The 13,079-nt window shown below is 42.9% G+C and overlaps 1 protein-coding gene across 7 annotated transcripts in view; it reads right to left on the bottom strand.

Moving 5' to 3' along the window:
- Nucleotides 1-6,340, bottom strand: part of EPB41L5 (erythrocyte membrane protein band 4.1 like 5) — a 143,831-nt gene extending 137,491 nt beyond the window's left edge. For 3 of the 7 annotated variants that reach the window (XM_058715526.1, XM_058715527.1, XM_058715528.1), the window contains exon 1: nt 4,617-4,747. In XM_058715526.1, the coding sequence (XP_058571509.1) occupies nt 4,617-4,683 (67 nt within the window). In that variant the 5' untranslated portion in view covers nt 4,684-4,747. Of the gene's footprint in view, nt 1-4,616; nt 4,748-4,966; nt 5,102-6,319 lie in introns of those variants that run through there. The other 4 variants (XM_058715533.1, XM_058715532.1, XM_058715531.1 and 1 more) reach the window with 3 other exon arrangements.
- Between the last annotated feature and the right edge of the window lie 6,739 nt (nt 6,341-13,079).

The following is a 13,079-nucleotide window of genomic DNA, read 5'->3' as shown; positions in this document are numbered from 1 at the left end:
AATGGGATACCACCTCACACCAGTCAGAATGGCTAACATTAACAATTCAGGCAACAACAGATGTTGGCAAGGATGTGAAGAAAGAGGCTCTCTTTTGCACTGCTGGTAGGAATGCAAACTGGTGCAACCACTATGGAAAATGGTATGGAAGTTCCTCAAAAAATTAAAAATAAAATTACCCTACAACCCAGCAATTGCACTACTAGGTATTTATCCAAGGGATACAGAAGTGCTGTTTCGAAGGGGCATATGCACCCCAATGTTTATAGCAGCACTATCGACAATAGCCAAAGTATGGAAAGAGTCCAAATGTCCATCGATAGATGAATGGATAAAGAAGATGTGGTATATATACATACAATGGAGTATTACTCGGCAATCAAAAAGAATGAAATCTTGCTATTTGCCACTACGTGGATGAAACTGGAGAGTATATGCTAAGTGAAATTAGTCAGAGAAAGACAAATATCATATGACACTCATATGAAGAATTTAAAATAAACAAATGAACATAAGGGAAGGGAAGCAAAAATAATATAAAAACAGAGAGCAGGACAAAACATAAGAGACTCTTAAATATAGAGAACAGACAGAGGGTTACTGGAGGTGTTGTGGGGGGGGGATGGTCTAAATAGGTAAGGGGCATTAAGCAATCTACTCCCGAATCATTGTTGCACTATATGCTAATTTGGATGTAAATTAAACAATAAATAAATTAACTAATTAAAAAATTTAAACTAAATGTTAAAGAAGTCCTGTATAACCAGTTGATGCTTTAAACTAGATTTGTAAATATGATGAAAATAGAAGCCAAAATGCTGAAATAATACCAATGTATTTAAAAATTCAATTGCTATAAATCCTCATTTTACAAGCACGCATACTCCTACGTAATTAGGTAAACTAGCAAAGACATGACAGTTGTCATCTGAACTTCCCAAGGACATAAATTATACATGCACACATTTGAAAACTGACTGGCTTGTTTATGATAACCAACGAATTACTGCCTTTTTTCTTTTAGATACAATAGTGTAAAGATATGTTCAACAGTTTAGATACAATAGTTTAAAGATATGTTCCCCAAAAAGTCCTTATTTTTTTAAAGATACACACTGAAATACTTATAAATGATGCAATGCCTAGTATTTGCACCAAAATAATACAAGGAAAGGAGTTAAGTGGGGCTAGAAACTAAAACTGCCCAGGTAACTGGCCATTGTCAGAGCTGTTACGATAGGTATATGAGGGTTCATTATATTCTTCTGACTACTTCTGTGTATGTTGAATTTTTCCAAAATAAAAGTTTTTCTTAGGGAAAACAATGTTCAAAATGCACAACTGAGAGATTCCTAGGAAGCAAATGAACTAAAAAACAAGCTTCCTGACTTTTACCTTAAATTCTCTCTTGAAAATAAAAACTCATTATACAAGTAGTTAATCTGCTAAGAAAAAACAAAGGTTCTTTACGATATAATAGCTATGTATTCTGAACCGTAAAACCAATGTCACAACTACTTTTTACAAAATATAAAAGCAACTTACATGAGGGGCACCTCATGGCTCAGGCCATGATCTCGTGGCTTGTGAGTTCGAGTCTGAGTTGGGCTCTGCACTGACAGCATGGAGCCAACTTGAGATTCTCTCTTCCTCTCTCTCTGCACCCCTTCCCCGTGTGCACTCACTGACTCTCTTTCAAAATAAATAAATAAAAAGAGAAAAAGTAATGTATATTGAAACTAAATTTCTGATGGACTAAGAATTTAAAGTCAAAGAAATGAGGGGCACCTGGGTGGCTCAGTCGGGCATCCTGACTCTTGATTTCGGCTCAGGTCATATCTCATGGTTCATGGATTCGAGCTCCACAATGGACTCTGCACTGACAGTGCTAAGCCTGCTTGGGGGTCTCTCTCTCTCTCTCTCTCTCTCTCTCTCTCAAAATAAATAAACTTAATTCCTTCTCTTCCCCCCTGCCTCTCTTCTCCGCTGGTGTTCTCTCTCTAAAATAAAAAAATAAAAATAAATAAAAAGACAGCCAGTGTTCAAAAGGATATGGGATAAACAATCACCCTCACACATTGTCTTCTTTGGAAGATTTGACCACACTATCAAAAATGTTAATGTGCAAGGACGCCTGGGTGGCTCAGTAGGTGAGTGTCCAACTCTTGATTTTGGCTCAGGTCATGATTTTGTGAATTTTGGGTTCAAGCCCTGAGTTGGGCTCTGTGCTGATGGTGCAGAGCCTGCTGGGGATTCTCTTTCAAAAATAAATAAACTTTTTAAAAAAATCTTTAAATGTGGCACCCACGTGGCTCAGTTGGTTCAACGTCTGACTTCAACTGAGGTCATGATCTCACAGTTCATGGCTTCAAGCCCCACATTCTGTGCTGATAGCTGAGCCTGGAACCTGCTTCAGGTTATGTGTCTCCCTCTCTCTCTCTCTGCCCCTCCCCTACTCATGCTCTGTCTCTGTCTCTCAAAAATAAATAAATGTTAAAAAAAAATGTTAATCTTTAAAAAAAAATGTTTACATGCATACCCTTTCATTTGGCAATTCTACTTCTGATAAGATATCCTAAAGAAACAGGATGTGATCCAAGTTGTAGAAATAAGGATTTTCAGGGCATAACTGCCTTACAATTTTAAATGTGTCCATCAAGCGGTTAAACAAACTATGGTACATCAACTGGCATACAACACAGCTGTTTTTTAAATACAGTGGACTCAGACACCAACAATATTTTTAAGTTAAAAATGAAATCAGAGAAAAATGGTTAAGTTTTATCCCACCCTGGTGTGGGATACCTACATGTACGCAAAAGGACTAAGACATGCAAACTGTTAAGGGAGGTTATCTCTGGAGAGGGTCATGTGAAGGTACCAAAGTCTTCTATAATAAGAATATATGAAGGTGTTAAAAGAGCTTTTAAAAATTATTTAAAGAAAAAAAGATGTTTCAAAATTCACTTTTTCCACCCAACTGCTATTTCCATTCTTTTTTTTTTTTTTTAATTTTTTTTTTAACGTTTATTTATTTTTGAGACAGAGAGAGACAGAGCATGAACGGGGGAGGGTCAGAGAGAGGGAGACACAGAATCTGAAACAGGCTCCAGGCTCTGAGCTGTCAGCACAGAGCCCGATGCGGGGCTCGAACTCACGGACTGCGAGATCATGACCTGAGCCGAAGTCGGCTGCTTAACCGACTGAGCCACCCAGGCACCCCTGCTATTTCCATTCTTAACGCTACAGCAGATTTTTAGCAACCACAAATCTGATCCCAGTTTAAAAATCTTTAATGGCCTTGCTCCCTGAGGCAGCTCCTCCTCCTATCTGCCTGACCCTTCAGACAGCCTACTCCCAGCCGCTCAATCTCCTCTGGTATCCCTTCTGCTCAATCCAACAATCTTTTTAACTGCAGGCCTTTTTTGTTGTTTTGTTGTTGTTTCGGCTGTTCCATCTTTCTGGAATGCTCTTTTTCCACTTTATGTCTCTCCCATTTCCTCAGAAAAGCATTCCCTGACTCCCGAGTCTAAATGAGGTACTCCTTTCAATACCCTTAGACTTTGCAACACTTAGAAAACTGTAATTAAACACCCAATTGTTTAATTATTTTTTTAACTGTGTACTTCCCCACTAAGACTCAAGGACCTGGTCTGACTCATTCAGCAAGATGACCTAGCTAACATAGTAATCAGCATATTAGGAACTCAATAAAGAACTTCTGACACTAAAATGATACAGTGGAATTCTCAGAGAGTAGGTTTATATGTTTTTTAGTGCTAGTTTTTAACCTGTGATTTCTAATTTTTCAGCAATGAACAAGAAAGGTTTCCTTTACAATCATAAAAAATGCACACTGAATTAACTGAAGGTTTTTTTTTTTTTTTTTTTAATCTAAAAACTCAGAAGTTTGTCATGAAATGTATACACGCTCCTAAGGGGCTGATGGCCACATTCTTTGGTAGGCAATTGCTTTTTGATAAAGCAATATACCCATATACAGAATTGCCATGAAGATATTAATACCTCTGGCCCCACTAATCCCAACACAGAAAACGTTTGTAAAAGAATAATTCAACAGAAGTAATGTCTATCATTTGCTAACGAAGGTTACCTATAAAAGAAGAAAACTCTGAAAACTAGCTTACATGTACGAATAATTCACTATCTTAAGTAGGGTTCAACAACGTGTTAGCAATGCCAGAAATGGAGTTATGGGTAATTCTTCCCCTAACTCTTAAAAAAAATACTGCTGATATTGATTTAAAATGTGGCTGAGAGGTTTAAAAGACTTCTTACCCTTAGCTAAAATTCATGAGACTTAGTAACCCCAAAAGTAGTGACAGGTACCATTAAAGTTCACACACCGAAGAACCCACGAAGAACACGCCCAGCTCCACGAGTGGGGGCGGGGAGGGTCCTTTGGATCCCGCCATTGCTGGGAACACACCTGCCTCTCACAATTGCCAAGCGGCTGAAGTTTCGGTCAAACGCAAACCAACCCCCGAAGTCCACCCGGGTTTTTGTTGTAAAACCGTGACACACACTCGAGGTGGGTTTTTCCCTTGACCTGCCACATCCCCCTCGCCAACCAGACGGCTAACTCGAGAACTCACGGTGAAGGGCGACCCTCGGCCACTCACGAGGGAGTCGGGACCGGGCAGGGGTTGAGCCGGCACACATTAACCGGCCTTGCCCCGGACTCCCGGCTGCGGCTCACGGTATCGCCCGAAACTCAGCGGCCGGGCCCGATTGGCCGCCGCCGCCCCTCCCCTCCCAGCAGGTTTAATATTTTGCCGGCCGGCTGGGGAAGCAGCGGCGGCCGGAGGCGAGGTCCCGAGGCGAGGCCGCGAGCACGGAGCCCAGGCGCGGGCCGGAACGGGTCCCACGAGCCGGGAGGCGAAGCGGGGCGTGGACGGAGCCGGGTGCGGGCAGCGCGGCCGGGGCCACTGGGCCTCGCACTTACCTGGGCTGGGGACGGAGGCGCGGTGGCGAAGACGGCACGGAGAGCCGGCAACGGAAGGGAAGAGGTCCCGAGCGAGACTGAGGAGGGGGCGGCTCGTCTGGAGACGCCGAGAAATGGCGGCCTAAGGCGCGCGCCCACCCTGCGCTAATCCTGCGGAGGACCCCAGCCTCCCGCCGGCCCGCCCCTTAAAGCCCCTTCTAAGCTCCGCCCCCGGGGCGGGGCGCTCTAATCTTAAATGGGCAATGACACCGCCCCGGAAATCTCCCGGCTAGGCGAGACTCGGGTTAAACCGGCGATGCCAGTCCCTGCCGGATCTGCAACCGGCGCTAGCGGCCCAGCGTCCACGGCTGGTTTAAAGGGGCGCTGCCGAAATCCAACCATGGTTATCAGACCTCCTCCTTCGGAGGGGGTGCACGCCGGCAGAGAGCCCCCAAATTAGTCAGTCTTATCGCAAAGGTAGCTTGGCGCTCTCGGAATCCAGCATCAGGTGCCGCTAGACTCATTCATCTATTCGTTCAAGAAACTGATTCATTCAGCAAATATTTACTGCCCCATTGTTAGAGGAACTTTCATTGTAGTAGGAAGAAAGACGGTAATAAATACAGATAAAATAGTGGTATCATGAGGAAAAAGAAAGCAGGGAATGGGAAATAGATGTCTGTTTAACATAGCGTGGACAGGGGACATTTCATCAGTTCTTTCCGCACATAATTTGTGAAATTGCCCGTGGTGGGCCAGGCGATGTTTTAGACCCTGGAGATACAGAGGCGTATCAGGACAGACAAGAATCCCTCATCCAGCTTAAGTGCTAGCAGGAGAGACAGAAAATAAACGAGATACATTAGTAAAATTAAATACTGTTAGGCAGTGCTAAACGAGAGAGAGAAAAATAAAAAAGCAGGGGATAGAGATGGGGAATAAGGAAGTGGTCATTTTAGACAGACTGGCTAGGTGAGGAAGAAGGTCTCAAGAAAAAGGTGACCTTTGAGTGAAGACCAAGGGAGGCAAAGGAGTAGTCCTATGGACCCCTGGGGGAAGAGCAGAGGGAACCCCAAAGGCCCTGTTACCTGGGTGCTTGGCCTGCTCAAGGAAAGCCAGTGTGTCTGGAGGTGAGTAGATGGAGCCATGGGAGGTGACAAGACAGGGAGGCAAGAGCTTAAGGTGAGAGCTGTAAGGTGAAGGGTGGTGTGGACACCCACCACAGTCTGGGCAAGCCAGAGAGTCAACCCTGGAAGGTGTGAGGGTGTGAAGTGGCTGAAGTGGAGGACCCTGCAGGCTGAGATGAGAAGAGGCAAATACTGAGCCCCTTCTGGAGATTTGGCCCTGCCGGTCCCCCACCACCCCAAGACTTACAAGTTGGACTTGGCAGGAACAGCTGGTCTCTGATCCACGTGGTGTTGGCTGGGGCACATCACCTGGAGCTGGAGTTGCCAAAATGGCTTCATTCTCTGTGGCATCTTAGCTGGGATGGCTGAAATGAACAGCTGAGTCCGGCTCAGGCCTCTTCCTCTAGCAGGGTAGTTGGGGTGGCTCAGGCCCCAAAGCCTATTAAGGGAAATGCCCAGAAGTCACACTGTGTCACTTCTGTTGCCTATTATGGTCAAAGCAAGTCACAGGCCAGACCATTTTCAACTAGGATGGGAATAAGATGCCCATTTTTTTTTTTAGTAGTATTAAATAAATTTTCTTTCTCTACTTTTTAAAAATAGCTCCATTGAGGCGCCTCGATGGCTCAGTCCATTAAACGTCTGACTTCGGCTCAAGTTATGATCTCCCGGTTGGTAAGTTCGAGCCCCTCGTCAGACTCCGCACTGACAACTTGAAGCCTGCTTCAGATTCTGTGTCTCCTTCTCTCTGTCCTTTCCCCACTTATGCACTCTCTCTCTCTCTCTCTTTCTCAAAAGTAAATATTTTTTAAAAATTTAATAAAAAAATTAAAATTGCTCCATTGAGATATATCACATGTGACACAATTCACCCATTTAAAATGCACACTTCACTGACTTGTAACTTATTCACAAAGCTGTGCAACCATCACTGCAATCTAACTGTAGGACATTTTGATCTTCTCTCATGGGAGAAGCAGCGTAGAAGTACAGGGATGGGAGGATTTGTCGAGGGTCATCTTTGCATCTTTATCTCAATAAAAAAGCAGTGGTGATAATTATGACATGGGAGGCAGGGAGGCGGTGGATGTATGGATGACACAAGAAAGGGCTATAGGTTGAAGTTGAGTAGATAAATATTCTATTTGATGTACAGGTTTAAATTTTTTCCATAATAAAAAGTTTTTTAAAAAAATTCTGTCAAGGCTATGTACTTCTTGGAAAGCCTTCCGCTGGGGGACTGATGACATGTTTGAAAGCTACAGTCTTGAGTGCCATCCGGGCTGTCTCCCTCTAACTATTTGTCACGCAGTGTCTATACATTCAAAAGCTGTATTGTAATTCATTTGTTTACTGACCAATAATGAGGGCATTTTCTGTCAAGACTTACAAACCTACCTCATTGCCCTAAATTGTTGCGTGTCCCACCAATCTAGAGAAGGTGTCCTCTACTCCCCTTCTGCTCAATCCTTAGCTCTAACTCCTGTGGAGGGTGGGGTTGAGGGAGGCTGTGGATGAGGGGAGAGGAACACGTGAGAAAGAACGTTGTAGGCTGAAGGAAATACGAAGATGTGGGGAAGAAAAATGGAACTTAAGAAGTTAAGTCATGGGAAGCTGTCCATGCTCTAATCACATAAGATTATTCCTAATAACAATTTGTCTCCTCCCCATATCCTCCCTCTGAGACATAAGTACTCTCTGCAACATCCCTATTTTGTGGCAAATTGGTCCCGTAATTGGCTCCCACGAGAGACACAGTAGGCTCTCTCCTTGAACACCGCTGAATTCAGTAAGAATGCATTTGGCCCCAAGTAATAGAGAACACACTTAACTGTACTTCAATAAGGAGTTTGTGTTTTTCACATAGGTAACCTAGAGGTAGGCGGCTGTCTAGTATTGGTTCAGGTCCTCGACAGCGCTATAAGGATCCTAAACACTTTTACTCTTCCTGTTCTGCCATCCTTAGTGTGTTGAGTCTGGTTTCTATGCTTCTAGCTTACTGGCCCCAGAAGAGTGGCAGTATGCCCAGCTCTTCCGAGTTTCAGGAGTGAAAGGCAAAGGGGGAAAGAACTTCCTAAAGCCTTGTCTTTTAATTTAGAGAGTGAAGTCCCCCCCACCGGACACCAGCGTGTTTCATTAGTCGGAACTAGATTACCTTTACCTGCCCAGACTTAGACTACTTACTGATCCTTAGACTATTTACTTGACCATAGGGTAAGAGAACACCGTGATTTGTTTACACCAACCACAGTTCACTCTTGGGGTTTGGGGAAGGGTCTGCTCTCAGATCTGGACTCTCCATTAACTTCTTGAACAAATCCAAGTTTTTGTTTTTAATGTTTGTTTGTTTATTTATTTATTTTGAGAGAGACAGAGAAAGAGAGAGCTTGAGCTGGAAAGGGGCAGAGAGAGGGGGAGAGAGAAAATCCCAAACAGGCTCCACGCTGTGAGAGCACAAAGCGTGTCACGGGGCTGGAACTCAGTACCCTGAGATCAAGATCTGAGATGAGATCAAGAGTCTGATGCTTAACCAACTGAGCCACTCAGGCGCCCCAGAACAAATCCAAGTTTTATTAACAGGATAAGGGGGGTGTTGCAAGGAAGAATGACTCTGGGTGGGCTATGGAGGGTGCCTACCACAGTAACCCACTTTTTGGTGAAATAGTCCTGGCCCATGGAAAGATTTTCCTTCATTGAGAGGGGAGATTTTAACAAAAAGAAACATTGTTTAGAATGGAGGGGGGAGGCCAGCAGGGGGAGCTCTAACGCTGCACCACTCAGACCCAACGGGAAAAGATGTACCTTCCATGCGCATGCTGATTTAGTTACTACTTTACCATCCCAGTAGGAAGCAGAAAGGTTTTTCTCCTCCCCGGCCAGTGAGAGGCCATCACAACTGAGCCAATGAATAGCCCCTATACTTGGAACTCCCTGTTCACTCCAAGGGACTTTTTGTCTCTAACAGCCCTCTCAACTTCCCACTTTCCTCTGTAAAAGAGTGGCCCTCCTCTTTTGTTTTCTAGATTTGTTTTTTTTCCTAGATTTGCCTATGGTTTTGCGTAACTTGCTTGTCCCGAATTGCAGCTCTCTGCTATTCCCAAACTTTTGCTAGTGAAATAACTGGCAGTTTATTTATTTATTTATTTATTTTTTAACGTTTATTTATTTTTGAGACAGAGAGAGACAGAGCATGAGCGGGGGAGGGTCAGAGAGAGGGAGACACAGAATCTGAAACAGGCTCGAGGCTCTGAGCTGTCAGCACAGAGCCCGACGCGGGGCTCGAACTCACGGGCTGTGAGATCATGACCTGAGCCGAAGTCGGCCGCTCAACCGACTGAGCCACCCAGGCGCCTCCTGGCAGTTTTAACAGAACATTATCACTCTAGATTTCCATGTGTATCTTCGCTCTTGGTTTGCCCTCTGGAGTCACACAGAAAGAGGTAGACCCAGTTGTGTGGCTTCTGAAAACCATACAACTGGGACAGGGCCCTTTAAGTGAAATAACACATATTTAAGTATTGAAAATTAGGTACTGGTTCTTGGAAGGGGCCCACACAAGTCAAGAGACCCAAAGCTTAAACCTAATTATCTTCATGGTGAATCCACCTCTGCCCACAAGAAGAAACATAATTCTTTCGTATCAGAACCCTTTAAATAATTAGGGATATTTGTCCCAAGCCTGCAAATTCTCCTTCTTTTGTGTTTATTTCCAAGAGAGTTCTTTACTTTCTTGATTAGCTTTTCGAAACTGGTCCACACTAGTGGGGTCACTCATGTCAAGGTATTCTGAGCATCGTGGAGCAGAAGGAAGTCCAATTTAACACTCAGTCCCAGAGCCTGAAAGGCTCTGGGATTCCAAAAGGCTTTTTGGGATTCCAAAAAGGCTCCTCTGAAAAGAAAATACTCTCAGGAGAGTGGATATCATGAAGAACTAATTTATCAGACACTGGATCAAGAGAGCATTACCTAGTCAAAAAATGCACACAACTAAAATAAATAAAAAATAAATAAACCCAGTCATCAGGAAACAGCGCTAAGAGAGAGATTGCTATAAGCAGACTGCAAATAGTCTAAGCTATAGAAGCGAACACATCTAAAACAGGTTTAAGGTCTGTTGGGATAAAGATGATACTACCTGCCTCACAGGGCAGTAATGAGAGTTACAGAAAACAAGGTGTCTGAAAATGTTTTCAAAAGCATACAACATGGAACGCCTGGATGGCTCAGTCAGTTAAGCGTTCGACCACGGCTCAGGTCGTGATCCCGCGGTTCTTGAGTTCAAGCCCCGCGTGGGGCTCTGTGCTGACAGTTCAGAGCCTGGAGCCTACTTCTGATTCTGTGTCTCCCTCTCTCTCTCTCCCCCTCCCCCACTCACGCTCTGTCTCTCTCTCTCTCTTTCAAAAATAAAAATATTTTTAAAAATTTAAAAAAAAAAGCATTCAACATGACATATAAGAGGATGTAAATGTTACAGACCAAAGAACAAAAGTACCTGGGGATGCAAACAGAAGATGAAGGTCTCCTAAATGGAGCCATGACTTGTGCCTAATTTCATGTGGTTGGGTAGTTCCCTTTATCCAGTTAAAGCTTTCCTGAGCCAGAATCTCATGTTTGAAAGTCCACACTTTCTCTCTTTACAAGTAACCCTGGGGGGAAGTAAGATCTTAAATTCATACTAAAGTATTAGCCACAGAGGCTAATTGAAGGACACCTTAAAAGAACGGGGCGGGGTGGGGGGGGATACCTGGGGGAGAGAATTATGCAGAGAAGGGACATGGAAGGATGAATTGAAGACAAGTCTGGAACAGAGTCTACTGGTCTGGTAGCCTATGCTCCTTCTTTATACTGATAGGAAGAAAAATTGAGAAAACCTTGGATGGCACCAGGAAGTTCATAATATTGTGTAATAGAAAGACAGAAGTAAAAACATTTTGCTATTAGATTTGCCTAATGGTGAAACCAGGATGAGAAGAAAAAGGAAGGAGCCAAGGCTCATTATTTCTAGAAGTTAATGTGTATATGTCACCAGATGATCTTGTTAAAAGGCTTAAGTCTAGAGTGGAGCCTGAGAGTCGGCATTAACCACAAGCTTGCAGTTTGTTGACACTGCTCATGAGTGGGTATGCTTTGAGGAGGGAGGTCTTTTGCTGACTGCCCCATACTGTGACTACTGACCGCCCCCAGGGCCTCTGAAGGCATTAAAAGACATACAGTAGAAAGGTCAGTGGTGACCACCCTGTCACTAACTCACTTGAACAAGGATTTATCTTTTCTGGCATCAGTTTTCTCATGTGTAAAATGAGGTAATTAGAACAGAGGATGGGTTGGATCATGTCCTAAAAAAAGATAGGTTGCAGTTCCAATCCCCAGTACCTATGAAGGTGACCATATCTGATCTTGGCATATGAAATCAGGTTAAGATGAGGTCACTCGAGCAGACCCTAAACCAGTATGACTGGCTTAGGTGCCCCTATAAGACTGGTGTCCCTATAAGAAAGAGAAATTTGACTGCCATGTTTATAGCAACATTATTTACAACAGCCAAAACATGAAAACAACCTAAGTGTCCATCAGTGGATAATGGATAAAGAAGATGTGGCATGCATGTGTGTGTGTATATATATATATATATATATATATATATATATATATATATATAATGCAATATAATATAATGCAATGATATTGCATTTATATGGCCATAAAAACATGAGCCATAAAAACATAAGTGTTCTCCCCCCAGGGTTACTTCTACCATTTGCAACAACATGGATGCTGTTTGAAGGGATTATGCTACATGAAATAAGTCAGAGAAAGACAAATACTGTATGATTTCACTTATTTAGCCATTAATCCATTGATGGACACGGGTTGCTTCTATCTTTTGGTTATTGTGAATAATGCTGCTATAAGCACAAGTGTGTGTGTGTGTGTGTGTGTGTGTGTGTGTGTGTACATATATCTTTGTGATCCAGTGTTCACTGCTTTTCGTTATATACCCAGAAATGGAATTGCTGAATCAAATGGTAATTCTATTTTTGAATTTTTGAGGAGCAGCTATACCGTTTCCCATAGTGGCTGCACTGTGTTATGTTCCCATCAACTGTGCACAAGTGTTCTCATTTTTCCACATCCTCAATAACACTTGTCATTTTCTGATTTTTTGATAATGGCCATCCTAATGAGTGTAAGTGGTATCTCATTGTGGTTTTGATTTGCATTTCCTTAATGATTAATGATGTTGACCAGAAAATTGTCACAGACTTCATCTGTATGTGTTGTATGCCCACTAATTAAGATTCATTATTACTTTATGCATTTGCCTATTACATTATATAGGAAAAAAAGAAATGTAACCAACCATGCTAAAAGTAAAATATTGGTTTTATTTATCTATGTAAAATTTATTTACCTTTATCAGTGTTATTTTTTCTTATGGCTTTAAGTTGCCATCTAGTTTCCTTTCATTTCAGCCTAAAGTACTGTCTTTAGCATTTCTTTTTGGATAGATCTACTGGTAATGAACTCCCTCAACATTTTTTTTTAATCTGCAAATGGCTTAATTTCTCCTTTATTCTTAAATCTCTCTCATTTAAAATTTTTTTTTAATTTTTTAATGTTTATTTTTTGAGTGAGAGAGAGAGAAAGAGAGAGAGAGAGAGTGCAAACAGGGAAGGGGAAGAGAGAGAAGGAGACAGAGAATCAGAAGCAGGCTCCAGGCTCTGAGCTGTCAGCACAGAGCCTGATGCGGGGCTCGAATCAATCCATGAACTGTGATATCATGACCTGAGCTGAAGTCAGACGCTAAACCGATTGAGCCACCCAGGTGTCCCTTTAAAAATTTTTTAAAATTATTTTTTAAACGTTTATTTATTTTTGAGAGAGCACCAGTGGGGTAGGGGCAGAGAGAGGGGGGGACAGAGGATCTGAAGCAGACTCTGAGCTGACAGCAGCAAGCATGACATGGGACTTGAACTCATGAACTGTGAGATCATGACCTGAGCCAA

Source organism: Neofelis nebulosa, chromosome 2, assembly GCF_028018385.1.
Source record: "Neofelis nebulosa isolate mNeoNeb1 chromosome 2, mNeoNeb1.pri, whole genome shotgun sequence".
Classification (NCBI taxonomy): domain Eukaryota; kingdom Metazoa; phylum Chordata; class Mammalia; order Carnivora; family Felidae; genus Neofelis; species Neofelis nebulosa.
This window is presented reverse-complemented; position numbering and strand designations above follow the sequence as displayed.